Below are 16,778 nucleotides of genomic sequence, written 5' to 3' on the forward strand. Positions count from 1 at the left end.
AGCCGCTTCACACTCGGCTGCGAACCGTCCCAGCGAGAGCTGGAGGTCACTGTTCGATGGAGCTAGGAGGACCACGTCATCCACAAAAAGCAGGGACGAGATCCTCCCGTCACCGAACCTGACACCCTCCACCTCTCGGCTGCGCCTAGAAATTCTGTCCATGAAAGTTATGAACAGAACCGGTGACAAAGGGCAGCCCTGGCGGAGTCCAACCCTCACCGGGAACAGGTCCGACTTACTGCCAGCCACGCAAACCAGACTCATGCTCCTTCAGTACAGGGACTGGATGGCCCTTAGCAAGGGGCCACCAACCCCATACTCCTGGAGCACCCCCCACAGCATGCCCCTGGGGACACAGGCGTAAGCCTTCTCCAAATCCACAAAACACATGTGGACTGGTTGGGCGAACTCCCATGCCCCCTCCAGCACCCTGACGAGGGTAAAGAGCTGGTCCACGGTTCTGCGTCCAGGACGAAAACCACATTGCTCCTCCTCAATCTGCGGTTCAACTCCTCCCACACCCAAGTTTTTGCCTCCGCGACTGCCGCTGCTGCGCTCCGCTTGGCCCGCCAGTACCCGTCAGCTGCTTCCGGAGACCCACAGACCAACCATGCCCTGTAGGCCTCCTTCTTCAGCCTGACGGCTCCCCTCACCTCTGGTGTCCACCAGCGGGTTCGGGGATTACCGCCGCGACTGGCCCCAGCGGCCTTGCGGCCACAGCTTGCAGCCACCGCTTCAACAATGGCAGAGCGGAACAAGGCCCATTCAGACTCAATGTCCCCCTCTGCCCTCGGGACGCAGTCGAAGCTCTCCCGGAGGTGGGAGTTGAAGATTATCTTGACAGGTTCTTCCACCAGGTGTTCCCAGCAGACCCTCACTGTTCGTTTGGGCCTGCCAGGTCTGCGCGGCGTCCTCCCCTGCCACCTGATCCAACTCACCACCAGGTGGTGATCAGTTGACAGCTCTGCTCCTCTCTTCACTTGATCAATCAATCAATCAATCAATTTTATTTATAAAGCCCAATATCACAAATCACAATTTGCCTCACAGGGCTTTACAGCATACGACATCCCTCTGTCCTTATGACCCTCACAGCGGATAAGGAAAAACTCCCCAAAAAAAACCCTTTAACAGGGAAAAAAACGGTAGAAACCTCAGGAAGAGCAACTGAGGAGGGATCCCTCTTCCAGGACGGACAGACGTGCAATAGATGTCGTACAGAACAGATCAGCATAATAAATTAACAGTAATCCGTATGACACTTGAGTGTCCAGAACATATGGCTGCAGGTCAAATGATACAACTACAAAGTCAATCATTGACCTGCGACCTAGGCTGTCCTGGTGCCACGTGCACCGATGGACATCCTTATGTTTGAACATGGTGTTATGGCCAAACTGCGACCCGCACAGAACTCCAATAACTGAACACCACTCGGGTTCAGATCGGGCAGGCTGTTCCTCCCAATCTCGCCCCTCCAGGTCCCGCTGTCGTTGCCCACATGAGTTGAACCCCTCTCAAGGACTTGGGTTCCAGAGCCGGAACTATGTGTCGAGGTGAAGCCGACTATATCTAGCCGATAGTGCTCAACCTCTACCACAAGCTCCAGCTCCTTCCCCGCCAGAGAGGTGACATTCTATGTCCCAAGAGCCAACTTCTGTAGCCGAGGATCGGACCGCCAAGGCCCCCGCCTTGCGGGATAAGCAGAGGATGACGGTATATATATATAGATATATATATATATATACATATATATATATATATATATATTATATTCATAAGAATGTGTAGCCTATTATTTTTGTTTTTTGATTCGTGGAGAAAGTATTTTGAGTATTTTAAATACAAAATTACTCCACTTAAAAGTATTTTGTTACAAATTACATTTGCTTTTTATCGGCCTTATCAAATACAAATTAAAAATCAAAAATGTAAAAATGGTAGCACATCTCAAATTGCCAAGTTAAGGAGGCGGACAATGTACTCACATTTGACTTCTTTTAATGGCTCACATCAAAAAAACAAAAGCTAACGCGTTTCGGCACATGGCCTTCTTCAGAGCGTTTGAAGACACATACAATCAGTCCAGCTATTCATACACAAGAAGGGCGTTACTGCACAGCTGAAGGTGGACCTTAATTACTTCAGCTGTGCAGTAACGCCCTTCTTGTATATAAATAGCTGAGTATCATCACTGTTGATGCGCAACCTCCTTTTTCATCTGTACAAATTATAAATGTAATTGAAATACGTATTTTAAATACAAGTAATAGAAATACTGCCCATCCCTGCATCTGCTGTTTACCATTTGGGATGCCACTACCAACACTGGCATGTCAACCAAAGCTCATGGTTAGGTTTAAAAAAAACATCATGGTTTGGTCTCCCAGGTGAAAGTCCACGTTTTGTTGGGCCCATCCAACACCCCTTCCACCTGCCCTATAGGGACTTTCAAGCTCCTTTTATATTACGTTGTTACCAGTAGTGTTTCAAGCCAACGCCATCCAGCAGTGTATCATAACACTGCAACCAACCCATTCTCATCCTAAGTCATCACATATCAAAGCTTTGTCAGTGGTCTTTGTGTCTACATATTACGGGTCAGGTATTCTTCAGTGTCTGCTGTTGACATTCCAGGACAGGAAAACAACAAAAGCATATAGTTTGGTTTAGGCAACAAAAGCACATGGCAACGGCTGAACGTCCACAAAAGCATTAGGTTAGGTTTAGAAAAGGAGAAGCGAACACCGGCCTCCCAGGCAAAAGTTCAGGGTTTGTTCGTCCCATCTTCCACCTCTGCCACTTGCCCTATAGGAACTTTTCCAGGTGTTACCAGCACATTTCCAACTGACACCGTCCAGCAGCATATCATACTAACGCAACCATTGCTGTCCAACCGCATTGTGAACTGACACCATCTGTCCGCATTTCATATTGCTGAAACAGGTGCTGTCCAGCCAAATAGCAGCATATCATAACACCGCAAATGGTTTTGTCCAGCTGCATCACCAAGCAGTCCACCAAGCAGTGTATCATACCACAGCGAAAGGTAGCCTTAGGCATCTGACACACAGCAGGGGCCAGTGCCCCATAACTCTGAGTCCGGCCCCCCTGTGGCCCCCCGCTGAAGAGTCAGAGGGGCAACGGGGAACGCGGAACGGCGAACTTGGAAGTAAATCGTCTCAACAGGTTACCGGTCAGACCACTTAAAGAGGCACACCCACCAGATCATGGGGAATACACCACACAAGGAGGAAAAGGACACAAGTTTTCCAGTGTACATATATATATATATATATATATATATATATATATATATATATATACAGTGTTTTCCATACACTGACTGATTTGCCCCACCATAGTCTCACAAAAATTGGCCAGATATAAAATGCCTCCGTCACTCTGTAGCACACCGGCTGGAGCGCCTACTGAGAATTCTTTGGCTCCCCCCTCCCTCCCCCTCACCCTCCCCAGCCTCACCACAGATGTTGCTTTCCTAGCGCTAGCGTGAGCTTGAGTTGATAGAGCAGAACGCATTTCTAAATGGAATACTGAGGAATACTGACATCCACTTCGCGAAGCATTCTTGGAAACACCCGGAAAACAGCAGTAGCGAATTGTGTGGCTGTGTTTAAGACAACTCTGAGCCTGCACGGCAACACACAGCACCATTGAAGTAACCTCTGAAAACTTTTTCTTTCTCATTCGGCTCATGGTAGTTACACATCACATCATGTTGATGTAGCGATGTGAAATACGATCCAGAGTTTTTATGGGTGTTTTATTTTGAAAATTGACTGCATACTCTGGTCTTTTCTGCGCCTGACTTCCTGTTTGACTCATTTGGTCTGTGCAAATTGACGCGCCATCACGCGGCATCCGTCAGAAATACGCTGGGTGCACAACCTATTTTTCCTGTTTTAACGGAGCGTTAAATAGTGAAGTCAAATGAAGCCTCATGAGCCATTTTCTTTATTTTCTCACTCCACCAGATGGCGCTCTTGGTTTAAAGATTGAGGCTGAAGGACTGGCAGTGAAATGTGCTTTCAAACCTTTGTTGAACAGACAGCACCATCTAGTGGTTTCAGAAAATAACGACTGTGGTTTATGAGGCTTCATTTGGCCATCACTAGCGTTAAATGCATTCCCCACCCCCAGAAAAATGCCGCGAGGTTCCGTCGTTGACGGACCTGGCCAGATGCAGGTGGCTAGCTAGTGTGCTGTCAGCGATAGCTGTTAGCGAAGTGATCTAGCAGAAGAGAGAGAAGAGCTAGCAATATCTTCCTGCAAAGATCTCTCATGTTGACTGTCACTGTACCAACTGAACTGAGACGAGTTGAGTAGTGTACTATTGAAAGAGTTGATATATAGGCGCGAAATGGGCTATGGAAATGAGTGCAAAATTCGAAAATATGGATTAATTATCAACCGCATACAAATCAACCTATGGTCAACAATCCCTTTTAATAGTGGAAAAAAAAAATTTATGCTTATTTTTCTTTTGCATAAATTTATTTATTTTATTTCCTACTTCTGGCACCGTAACGCTCCGTTTCGCCCATGTTGTCAATGCCCGAGTAGGAAAAGTCCAATGCCTCCACGGTCCGATGGTCAACAAAACCGCTGCTGTGCTGCACGCTAGTCCATTACTGTCCGTCATTTTCACCTCTATTGGAATGAATGACTCCGGTCAGCGTCAATCCATCAATGCGTTAGGTTGTGCACCTAACTATAGACCCCGCGCATATTTTTAGCTGAGCGCTGAGCCGCTTATAGGATGCTAGGACTGGTGGAGCAGCTTACATTGACTTGAGTGGTTGCTGTTAGCTTCAGCACCCACGCCTCGGCCGGATCGTGCATGCCACGGATCCAGTGGGTTGACATAAATGGGCCTGTCCCAGAGGCATTTAACTACCAGAAGGCTTTTGAAATCTTGTTTTCGAACCCACATAAAATTAAATGCTCTGATTCAGGGTGCCATACTTGCAAATCGTGAGGGAGGAAAGCAGTAATTTGTGTCTGTTTGTGTGTAATTGATTTGAGTCTCACCTTTTGTTTCCTTTCGTTATGGGTATTTTGTATTGTTTTGTGTATCTGTAACCGTGTTTGTGAGAGAGGGAATTTTAAAAGAATATTTTGTCTGCACATGATTTAAAATAATAAAATAGCCCTCCAGAGGCAGATCAGTAAGTTAGTCATTTTTCTTTTGATTACTGAAATGTTTAACCACAAATCCTTAGCCGTATTTTAACTGTAACCCTTCACCATAACATACCACTAGTGTTTTTATCAGTAAAAATAGAACATTTTTCACACATTAAAAGCACAAAGATGTTGAAATCTAGACATATTCTGCCATCATAACTTGACTGTCAAAATTCACCACACTGATGCCTTTAAATCCAATAGATACAAAATTTTGAAAGACTGAACCCGAAGGAAGAAAACTGGAGCACTCGATGCAATTAAAAGTTTAATGAGGGTGCAAAACGACTAACGTATCTACGCACAGCGTCTTCATCAGAGTCAAACAGGTACAGACAGATCAGGCAGGATAAATAACCTGCTACTCAAGAGGGCTGTCTCTCATTGGTTGAGAGGTAATTTCAATCTGCCAATACCATAGTGGCACTCATTCACAAAAAATAGGAGGAGGAGATATCGTTAACAAACCCCTTAAAAGAGAAGCCCACTGGATTTACACTTTGAACACAGTTCAACCACATGGACTTAATGATGAGCTGAGCCTGACATGTTTTCTTTAAGTTTCTATAGCCTGTTTCTATTATGTGTCCAGATCTAACAGGTGGATTGTTTGTATGATTCTGGTTATTATCCATTTCCTGTTATTTCTTATGACTGCCATGTTTTCATACTCCTATTTTTTGTGAATGAGTGCCACTATGGTATTGGCAGATTCAAATTACCTCTCAACCAATTAGAGACAGCCCTCTTGAGTAGCAGGTTATTTATCCTGCCTGAACCGTCTGTACCTGTTTGACTCTGATGAAGACGCTGTGTGTCAAAACGTTAGTCGTTTTGCACCCTCATTAAACTTTTAATTGCATCGAGTGCTCCAGTTTTCTTCCTTCGGGTTCAGTCTTTTTTGAAGTGACCCATCGGATATTGTTTATGGATTTTCTGTCCTGATCTGTAGAGCACCGACCTCAAATTGAGGAGAAATATCTGGCTGAAGCACAAGAGTTTCCTTCACTATTAGAAATATATCGTGTTGCACTCCCTACTCAGAGGGTATGAGCTCAGCATGGGTTCAGTTTGTATCAACTGTCGCACAATATTGCTATTTGTGGCACAGAGACATTTCTTGCCAGTTGCAGTTTAACCACAGTGGGGGGCGCTGCACTCTCACTGAAGTTCAGCTGTAAAAATGAAAGTGAAACTATTTCTTGTGTTTGATTGATATGACTTGTTGACTTTGGCAGGTCAGTTAGATAACTTGTTGACCTAGATAACGTCTGGATTATAGTGTTCAAGTTTATCATTAACTTGTTCCTGTGTAGCTGTGCAGGTTTTTATTAATGAAGTGCGGCTGGTTGACTTTGAGATATACAGTAGGTCTCGTCTACTGTTGAATACAACCATGAACTATTTATTGGAAACAAAGTATTTATTCATGTCTGCCAGCTCATGCTAAGTACACCACTTTGATCCAGACCGAAATATCTCAACCACAACAAGACGGATTACTATGAAACTTTAGTACAGACATTCCATTCAGCCTCAGGTGTACTTTGTGGGTTGCAGGGGGACATGTGGACAGTAGTAATGGCCAAATGAGGCCTCATGAACCACTGTCGGCATTTTCTGAAGCCAATAGATGGCGCTGTCTGTTCAACAAAGGTTTGAAAGCACATTCGTTGCCATTCCTTCATCCTTTATCTTTAAACCAAGAGTGCCATCTGGTGGAGTGAGAAAATAAAGAAAATGGTTCATGAGGCTTCATTTGGCCATCACTAGGACAGTAACTGATTATTATATAAAAGCACATCTGATATATAATAATCAGTTAATGTCCACATCAAACCTTCACAAGGATATCAAAACCAAGGTTTACTGTTTGATTGAACTTTTAAATCTAAGATCTAAGTGTGTGTGTGTGTGTGTGTGTGTGTGTGTGTGTGTGTGTGTGTGTGTGCTGTCCTGTGATTTCACATTCACATTGATTTACTTCCAAAATAAAAAAACATAAAAAAAATAAGAGCTGCCAATCAACAGTCTTTTTAAAGAGCAAGAGTAAGACTAAAATTTGTTTCGGTACAATTATGTTAAATGTAGAGGCATAACATTTTGTTTCATGTTTCAAAGCAAACAATTGTTGTGCAATACAATTATATATCTACAATTAAAGATGGGAAGAAAAAGGCGGGCGGTGGGAAGTACACAGGTAGAGGAATATAAGAGATAGCATATATATTTTAATTTGAACTCTTCACTGTGAAATTAAACATAGAAATAACAAATAAAAACAGACATACCTGTTATATAGTTCATATAGTCACCTGGTCTCAAAGAATAATATAATCTGAACGGTTAAAGTTCTTAAATAATAGCGTGAACTTTTAGCTCATATAATAAACAGCAATATTGTAGGATCACTCTGTGTTGTGCTGCAGACTAAAATAATGTGCATGACTATTAGATTGTAATGTAGCAGTTACAAGCTTTCAACACAACACTGTCAAAAAGTGTAACACAAGCAAAACTAAATAAATGTCCACATCAGCTTGTGCAGATGTTCTCCACTAACACAGTAAATCATAAATATCAGCATGCAAATTAAAATGAAAAATAACAAACACATTTTTTTTTTCTGTAAAAACAAGAGCAACAACATTCGTCTTCTTGGATGAAAAGTGTTTATGTTTATGTGAGATGACAGGTGTTTCACAGCAGGGGGCAGAGTGGATGCACTGTTCACATTATAGCACTGTGACAGTCAAAAGACTGCAATCATGTTATTGTTTTTATTTCTTTTGACTGCATGGCCTTATGGTTTACTCAGCCCCTTTTGCCTGAAAGAGATTGTTTCTGAATGTTACAACTGCAAATAACAATAGCAAATTTTCACTAGAAGCAAATTGTGTGTTGTATGTTCAGTTTATTCATAAATTACCAAGACAAAACCACCCCATAAGATTTCCAGGCTGTACACTATTCTGGGAAAAATTACAATCTATGTTAAAATATGAACTATCAGTTATCATTTAGTCTTCATACGTGTGAACACAGAAGATAGTACAATGTGGTTTAGCTTTCGCAGGTAGAATAATAGGAACTGATGCTGTGAGTTAAATATCTTTAAAACTGTCTGACTTATGAGATCAATTGAACTTCACTGTTTATAAAAAAAGGATACACATAAGTTAAACACAAAGCTGCACAACACAACAGTAATCATGATCCGTTTCTTCTTCCCTTGCACACATTAGCACAGAGTCTTCATTCAGTCAGGTGTCTCTGCTCTCTGTGGCCTGTGAGACAGAGCACATAGAGATATACCTATGGTAAAAGGTCCTAAACTCAAAGGTCTCTTACTCAGCTTTTTCAGGAGCTGTCAACAACTGGAGGGTATGACCATTTGACCTAGTAGTTGTGCTTTTGATACCTTAGAATGAGTCGTTTATATCTACATAGGGAGCAGAAATAGCCATGTTGCACCACCATCTTTCTACAGAGACAAACATCGACTCTAGATAGGGCTATATGCATTTCCATTTTGGCCACAGCACCTCCATGACAGGAGCATCAGGGTAACATTGTTTTATATAAACTGCATTATTCACTTATTTTACAGTTTTAAATCACCTTCTGAATGTCTGGATCTCAGAGAGAAAAGGTTAGTATGTATTAGTAGGTGCCGGGCTAGTGACCCGTTTCCAACATGCCAAACGGCATCAGAGAAACACTGATTTGCAACATGAAACTAGTTTATTCAGTGTTTTTACCAGTTAAAATCACCAGGTCCGTTTGTTTCAACACATTCTCACTCTGACCACGTTTGGTCATGGACTTTCCACGTTCACATACGATGTGCAAGGTACCCTGGGTGTGTTGGTTGTTGACGTTCTGGGACACCGTGTCAGCATCAGTCTGTTACATGCATTGTCTATTTTCAAAGTACACTTCTGTTTTCACAGGAAATGTACAGTTTGCATACAGTCTCTTTCAAAATAGTGTGCAGTGAAATTGATGTTTTTTTCCTTCAACAATAAACACACAGTTAGGTTTAGGCGACAAAAGGAAGTGGTTAGAGTTAGGGAAAAACAACAGCGTTTGGCTTTAGAATTTTACTGAACACAAACACCACTCTCTGTTGGAGACCCGTCCACTGCCCCACTTTGACTTTCGCCACCCAAACGTCTTGTTTCCCCCTGATGCTGCCAGGCACCATTACACCATAATGGCAACCAGCTGCATATCAAGCTTATGTTTAAGAACGCCCTTTTTTGTTGGTTTCTGACTCCGCAAGTAACTGCCCTCAAGCGCTGCTCATTTTAACAGGGAGAAATTTCAGCTGGTTGCAATCTGCAGTCCTCACCACTAGATGCCACTAAATCCCCCTAAATCTCACACAGTGGACCTTTAAAGTTACAATGTGTAATTTATGTGGTTGTTTATTAGCAAATATCAACTATTGCTTTCATAAATATATATTTACTAAAGTGTAATGCAATTCACATACAAATGGAAACTTTCTCATAGGCTTAGAATGATTTCTCTATATATACACAGGCAGGGCGCGGTCTGGTGGAGGCTGCCTTCTTGCATCGCCATATTTGAATACACTGGCCGAAAGGGATATACGCGCTTCGCCTTTCGCGTTTACCTAGAACTTGCCGTCACTGGAGACGGTTAAGGTGAAGATCAATCTGGGGCACTTCTGCATGAACCTGCTTTGTACTTTTATGATTCTGTCGCACTTTAAATGGAGGACCACACATGTGTTTTGCCCCGTAAGAGGGAAACCAAGCCACCAAATAAAAGAAAAAGATCAGATAAGCGAGGACGGGACAAAACGCGAGTGAATATCGGCGTTGCTTATTCCAGGTGGAAAGAACTCCTGAAGGAGAAGGATTTCACAAGGGATGCGGAGGTTGCCTGCTTTCTGCTAGACAGGTAATTCAATCTGATGTTTTAAAATCATTTTGGCTTCATGTTTGCAACTACTTTTCCCTCTCGTCTAAGTTTGAGTGACGGCTACGTTTACGTGCTAACGTTATGCTAGCCTTGGCTAACATTATCCCAGAGCTACAGCTAAATGGTTAGCCTAGCCTACAGCCTAATCTGTTGATTCCTGTCACGCTGCTGCGAAGGCTGCCACCCTCTCTCCTCCTCTTCCCTCTGGGTAGCCGAGACACACCTCTTCACCTGGCCGTTCCTGCACCGCCTCTACCCCCTCGCCCCCTTCCTCTCCCTGGTCTTCCTCCTCTCCCTCTCCCTCTTCCTCATCTCCCTGTGTCCTTTGGAAGAACACTCTGGAAACGCATATATTATAATCGTACCAACCTGTATTTGCCGCACTTTGCCGTGACTATCACATAAAACATGTTATTTTAGCATTACTGTGCTAATGTTTGCTCGTGTTACCAAAACAATTAGAAATAAAACACTCCTAACATATATCTCACAGATAACCTATATCTCACTGGTAAGCTATAACATATCGTAACATGGTTTAGATTCCTAAATAAATATTCACCTCGTCGCTAGATACTCCTGAAAAACTTGAAAACACACACAAGGCTTTTTGTCCTACGAGGCCACTGTCACTTACCCGACGGGAGGGGTGAGTGAGTGAGCGTGAGTGAGCACGGCAATCTAGAATTTGACCGCCGATGTCACTGTTACTCACCATTTTTACAAACTGAGGCTTTAAGCTCTGAATGTAGGTCATGTGACGACACCTGAACATGTTCCATTCACTGAAGAAGTCCATGAATACAGTCAAAAGCTTAGGAACAAGCTTTGCTAACGACACACAGATGTGTGTTTCCAAGGTTGAGTATGTAAAGAAATATAGTTCGAGTACAATGACTGTAAAGAAACAGAGCTCAGTCTGAAGTCATTCAGCTAAACTGAAGGTGTTGCCTTCAAGGTCACTTTGGAGATGTTCAAACAAACATCATCACTGCTCTGTAAAGTTATAGCCTGGAGCTCTGTCACTCTGCAACACAGGAGGGAATCTTCAAGGCATGTGTGTCCAACAAACCTTTATTTTATCATCCATCTATGGAAGCGGGATGGCTATTTTCAGATTCACAGTATCATGACCAACATTTACACTCATATACATTACATTCTGTGTTCTTGACTGATTTGTGACCACTTGAGTTCATATTCAGAGGAGAGCACTGCCATACAGCTGTAGTGTGAGGAGGTCAAGATCACTTATGAAGAGTGATTAGTATAACTGAGAGGAAGCTGCTGCCGTCAGTTTTACCTTCCGGACAGGAGCATAGAGAAGTTCCTGCTCTGTTGAACTTGGGTCTTTGGCTGCTGTGGGACTCGTGGTCCCCTTGGTGCTGGATCCGGGTTCTGTTTTACAGACAAGTACAATTCATATTTCATGTTAATACACAAGAAATCTGATCATCTAAACAGCACTTTTTAACACTGCAACCTTAAGGAAAGCTAACTGATGGTTACCAGGATACTGGTGTTTGGAACTGTGTGAGCCTTGAGTCATTTTAGGGTACGTCATCACCATATTTTTAGTTTTTTTGCTAAACCTAGCATTCATAACTTTACACGAGGCGTGTAACTTTACGATAAGTGACATCAATCATGGGGCAAAAAATTCATGGGGTATCATACAAAAAGTGGTGTGAGGATATGTTTCAGCAGCGCCTGTTTCATTGTACAGACAAAACCAAACTGCGGATGTAACCATGACAAACATCAGCTGCAACATGCTGCAACACTTCCAGATGTACCAGATGCTTTGGCAAAAAAAACAAAACAAAAAGGGAGAATATATTCTGGAAAAGATGAACCTGCATTAAGTTAATACTCCCAAAATCTGCATTTAACCCATTTATGTGCTTTTACACTGTAAATGTACATAACCACTAGTAGGGTAAGAAGTGGTTTTGTCGGGGTCAGAATAACCATAACTTCTCACTGAAGTCTACTTGTGGATCTTCAACCAGATTATAATGTAATGTGTGAACGTCTGCACAGCTTTTTGGAAAATGTGCAAAAGTGTCCATATGTTATTTAATAATATACTCACCTTGCTGGGGAGCTTGTGGAGTCTCACTTATGGTCAAAGCAGAGTAAACAGGTTGAAATGACGATTCATCTTCATCTGAAGGAGACGAACATCAGAATCAGACATGGATTTATTACCAAGGCGGTTTTCACTTACAAGGAACTTTCTTTCTTTCTTTATCTGTTTTTTGGTGCATACATTAAACATGTTTAGAACTAAAAAAAAAGGTCAAGTACTGCAACATGCAAGAACACAAATATAGAATACATAAATCACAATCAAAATATGATAATGATACTTTTTTAAAAAAAAAAAACATACTACAACTTCGGGGATGTTTCTAGAATTTGATGAGATTGGAGGTTTACCCAGTCCCCTCATGGGGGTCCAGGGGAATCCTATAGTAGGATGTTTTTTGATGAACAAGCTCTGGTGTGTTGCTTTTGTATGTACTCTAGCATCTTTTTTACCCTTAAAAATGTTTTTAAATTGCCCCGGAGCATTTATACATTGTCATTTTACAAATATTAGTAGTTGTTAGTAAGTAGCACTGGGTAGAAACAAAATACTCTGCAACTGCTGCTGGTAAAACTTAGAGCATTTTAAGGTAAGTGCACCTAAGTATTTGTATTTTATGCTACTTTATACTCCACTACATCTCAGAGGGAAATATTATAGTTTTTACTCTGCTGCATTTATTTGTCAGATTAATAATACAAAACGTATATAAATATATACACACATGCATGCTGCTTCAGATTAAGAGAGATGTATGTTTTATGCAGGATGGACAAAACTCAGTCAGGGGATGTGTAAAGTTAATGGCTGAGCAGGTATGTGCAGAGGTAATAGTACAAGGTGTGCGTTAATGTGATGCATGTAGACAGTGTCTTTGAGAGAGGGTATAAGAGTTCATGTCAGTTGGGGTCCTGGACCATGTTGATGAGGTCCACTGCTGAAGAAAAAGTTTTTGTGGTGTGAGGTTTTGGAGGAGCTGGCCGAGTAAGTGAGAGACTGATGGACTGATAAACTTAAAGAGCACATTATAAATACTCAAACTGACGCACTCGTCAAAGACCCTCTCACCTTCTCCTGTGCGTGGTTTTCTGCTGTGGTTTGACTTGAGGCTCAAATTATCAGCAGTGTCTGCAGCGTCTAAAACAAAGCACCATGTGTGACACACTGAGAGGCTGAGAAAATGATTCACACATCAGTCCTGCAGTTCAGCACGTCGTTACTGGAAACAACACCTCAACTGACACGTTCAACATGACAGACGGCAACACAAAGGAACTATTATTATTATTTTAATTGTCTCAGTGGTTTATCTGAGTAAAGAAGTTAAAACCACTCTGCCTCTCAAAATAAGCAGCGTACATGCTCATAATGTGTGCTATTAATTAGGAAATACGTTATCCGTTACAGTCCTCACACTATGTTTAACAAAAGAAAATTAAATGTAAAGTGAAGTAAACCTGTGTCCTCTCTCGGTTTTGTGACAACGATTGCATATGTCACACCGTTTGGATCGTCTGCAGCGTCCTCTTCACAGACTGAAACATAAAACATGTTAAGGATCATATTAAGTCTCAATTCTTTGGTCAACTGTTGGAGTTTAATTCAAACATTTTGATTAATTAAACTAACATGGAGCAAAGACTGATAATAAATATCTTTGTGACTGTCCTCACCTGAGCTTGATGCTGCGTCTGGTTTCTTTGAGGAAACTGATGGAGAGAAAAATAAAAAAATAGACATCCACAGGCACAGAGACACAGAAATGACAAAAAACAATGTAGAATATCATCCAACTACTCTGTGTGCTCCTTCCTGCTTTAGACAACAGACACAATTCAGATGTATAAGCTGTTCAGATGAGTACAACATTGTCAACTGTTTAAAAGCAAATTTAAAAGAAAAAAAAGAGTAAAGTGCATTTCTTGTTGGGTATACATGAAGAGCTTTGCCTCCATTATTAGGATATAAGCTAAAATGATATCCTCAAGGTTACCAGGAATTATAAGGTTTAAAGCTCAGTTGTGAACTAGACAGTTAGCGTGAGCAACATTAGCCGCCATGGCTAATCAGACAACACAGCATACAACAGCTTTAAAATGGAGAGGAAGGAGGGAGCAGCGTCAGAGGCTCTTGACACTAACATGGACAAGTTGCTTTCCTGTTTCAGTGTTTCTATGGAAGCTATTAACATGCTGTATATTAGAAGTAGTCACTTTTCTTTACCTTTGTGTTTCCTGATCTTAAGGAATCCAACCACCACCAGCACCAGAGCCAACATTAAAATGGTGACGGACATCCACAGGAGGATGAGGACACGAGGGGCACCAGCGTCATCAGAGTGGGGCTCTTGATGAGGTGATGAAGGGGTGACAGAAACGGTATGTGCTGTAACACTACAGATGACACTATCTGCGGAGTTTTAATTTTAAATAGAATTTTAAACATGAGTAGGTTGCAAAGCATAAAACAATGCATGAGAAGCAGTAAATATTAAAGATATGCAGCAGGAAACCCCCACGTGTCAGCCCAGGTGGCTCTACAGCCTGCCTTAATGCAGGTAATGGTCACAATTTTTATCACACTTCCTTTAAAAAAACACCTGTCATGCACAATTTGTGTGAAACAAGTAGACGTTTCATAAGTCACAGCACCATGATCATGTGTAATCTGCGGCCAAACTGGCCACACGACCAGCAAAATATCATCTTTATGTTGTTTCGTCATGTCTCACCTCTGACAGCCATCCAGCTCTCTGGTGATTCTCCAGCTCCAGAGATGTGACACTTGTAGAGTCCTTCATCAGACTTGGAGACATTGTTAATGGTCATCTCTCCTGTAGAGCTGCTCCTGATGAGGAGGCCATCTTTATAGAAATCAGCTGAGGGGTTGGTGGACACCGTCTTGTTTCTGCAGCGCAGAGTCACATTGTCTCCCTCTGTCACAGGAAGAGCAGGACTCTCCAGGATCACTGAACCAGCTGAGGAACAAGTCCGTAAAAGTTTCACTACACTATTATCATGGCCAAGAGAGTACACTTTGATTATACTGTTGCAATACAAAAATATAATGATGTTTTGTCTCCTTTTTTCCCCCAAGTGAAATACACTAAAAGTACGAGTGTAGGGAGGTGGAGAGAGAGAGAGAGTCTGTAACCATACATGTGCAGAATCGTACCACTGATAGTGAAAAGGCCAGATGGCCTTCAGGGAGGGAGACAAGGCAAAAATGGAAAAAAGTGGAGATGATTTAAGAGGCTCTCGATTTTACGTGACATTATCGTATGTGTATTAATATCACAATATCAATATTTTATGTTTGAATATCACGGGTATCGTCAATGACGGATTATTTCAACACCCCGGACTCATGTAAGCAATAATTTAATGCTGTGACAGATAGCTCAACCCTAGCTCAACATCTGGCTACCTAAGCTAACTTTTGTTAAACTTGCTTCAGAGTTATTATATATGTAGAGAGGAAGGTATTCCTGAGAGACTTTCACACACACAAAGACATTTTAGATTTCATAATGACAGAGACGAAACAAAGACTTTTGAAACTTCCCTGTACATTTTGCATGATTATGTGAAACATGCTTTGAATAACAATCTGTTAATGACCTAAATTTACAGTTTAAACCTGATCAACTTCTGATCGAAGAACAATGAATTTTATCAGTTGAGTGTCATACTGGATACACTGGATAAGAATCCTCAGACACCTATAAATTCAAAATAAATATTAAATGAATTAAAATAAACTTACCAGTGACAGAGATGTTGACACTGTTGCTTCTCTCTCCTCCTTCAGTCTCACACCAGTATTCTCCACTGTCTGATGGATAGACTTCTTCAATGGTGCAGGAGGACCCTGATGGCGTCCTCTTATCACATACTGGATCAGATTCCACATTATTCCTGATCACTCTCAGTTTAGTCGAGCCACCAGACCCCTCACAGTGAAAAGACACAGACTCATATTTAAAGTGCTGCAGTCTGTCTGGAGTGATACGAAGAAAAGCTGCATCTGAAACAAAGGCAGAAATTGTAGTGTCACTGAAGAAACATTCAGAACTGGATAAATATGATGTTTATGTTCAAACGGAATTGCCAAAAGCATTGCACAGTCGGTGTCTACACATTGTAACAAATTAAAATGGGACCTTTTGCAGGATAAATTATGTTTTTTGCTAGCGACATGGTTACTGATTAATTAGGAACTTAGAAACAGACAGATTTAAAACATACTTTAGATACAGAGAATGATGCCAAATGCTGAGGAGCATCTTTAGGATTTTATCTTTGTCACTCACCACTTCTCTGAGTAAAGCTGTTCAGCAGAGTGACTTCAAGCATCACTGGATAAAGAAAGGAGCAAAGTACAATATCAGACATAGAAGGTTTGTTGAACTGGATCTAAAACTTAGTAAAAATAAGAAAGAAGTACTCACACAGTCTGAAGCAGAGAGCTGTGACCTCCATGGTGTCTTGCTGCGGACTGAATGAGCATCAGACTGAAATACAGC

General features: G+C 41.8%; 2 protein-coding genes across 4 annotated transcripts in view; one reads left to right on the forward strand and one right to left on the reverse strand.

Moving 5' to 3' along the window:
• Positions 1–16,778, forward strand: part of LOC117245898 (uncharacterized) — a 112,952-nt gene that overhangs the window by 30,311 nt on the left and 65,863 nt on the right. The gene's annotated exons all lie outside the window — the stretch shown is intronic.
• LOC117245881 (low affinity immunoglobulin gamma Fc region receptor II-like) lies at positions 7,412–16,754 on the reverse strand. 3 transcript variants are annotated; one of them, XM_078163933.1, is made up of 11 exons: positions 16,704–16,754; positions 16,566–16,610; positions 16,019–16,279; positions 14,985–15,230; positions 14,477–14,662; positions 13,927–13,962; positions 13,711–13,788; positions 13,322–13,390; positions 12,257–12,331; positions 11,465–11,559; positions 7,412–8,495 (listed from the first exon to the last, which is right to left on the reverse strand). In XM_078163933.1, exons 1-11 carry the CDS (start codon positions 16,732–16,734, stop codon positions 8,472–8,474), a joined length of 1,146 nt encoding a protein of 381 aa, XP_078020059.1. In that variant the 5' UTR covers positions 16,735–16,754; the 3' UTR covers positions 7,412–8,471. The 3 variants fall into 3 exon arrangements, with proteins under 3 accessions (XP_078020059.1, XP_078020060.1, XP_033465361.1); XM_078163934.1 differs by lacking the exon at positions 7,412–8,495 and having other exon boundaries at positions 9,581–11,559; positions 14,477–14,599; XM_033609470.2 differs by lacking the exon at positions 7,412–8,495 and having other exon boundaries at positions 9,583–11,559.

Source organism: Epinephelus lanceolatus, chromosome 22 (genome assembly GCF_041903045.1).
Source record: "Epinephelus lanceolatus isolate andai-2023 chromosome 22, ASM4190304v1, whole genome shotgun sequence".
In the NCBI taxonomy this organism is placed as follows: domain Eukaryota; kingdom Metazoa; phylum Chordata; class Actinopteri; order Perciformes; family Serranidae; genus Epinephelus; species Epinephelus lanceolatus.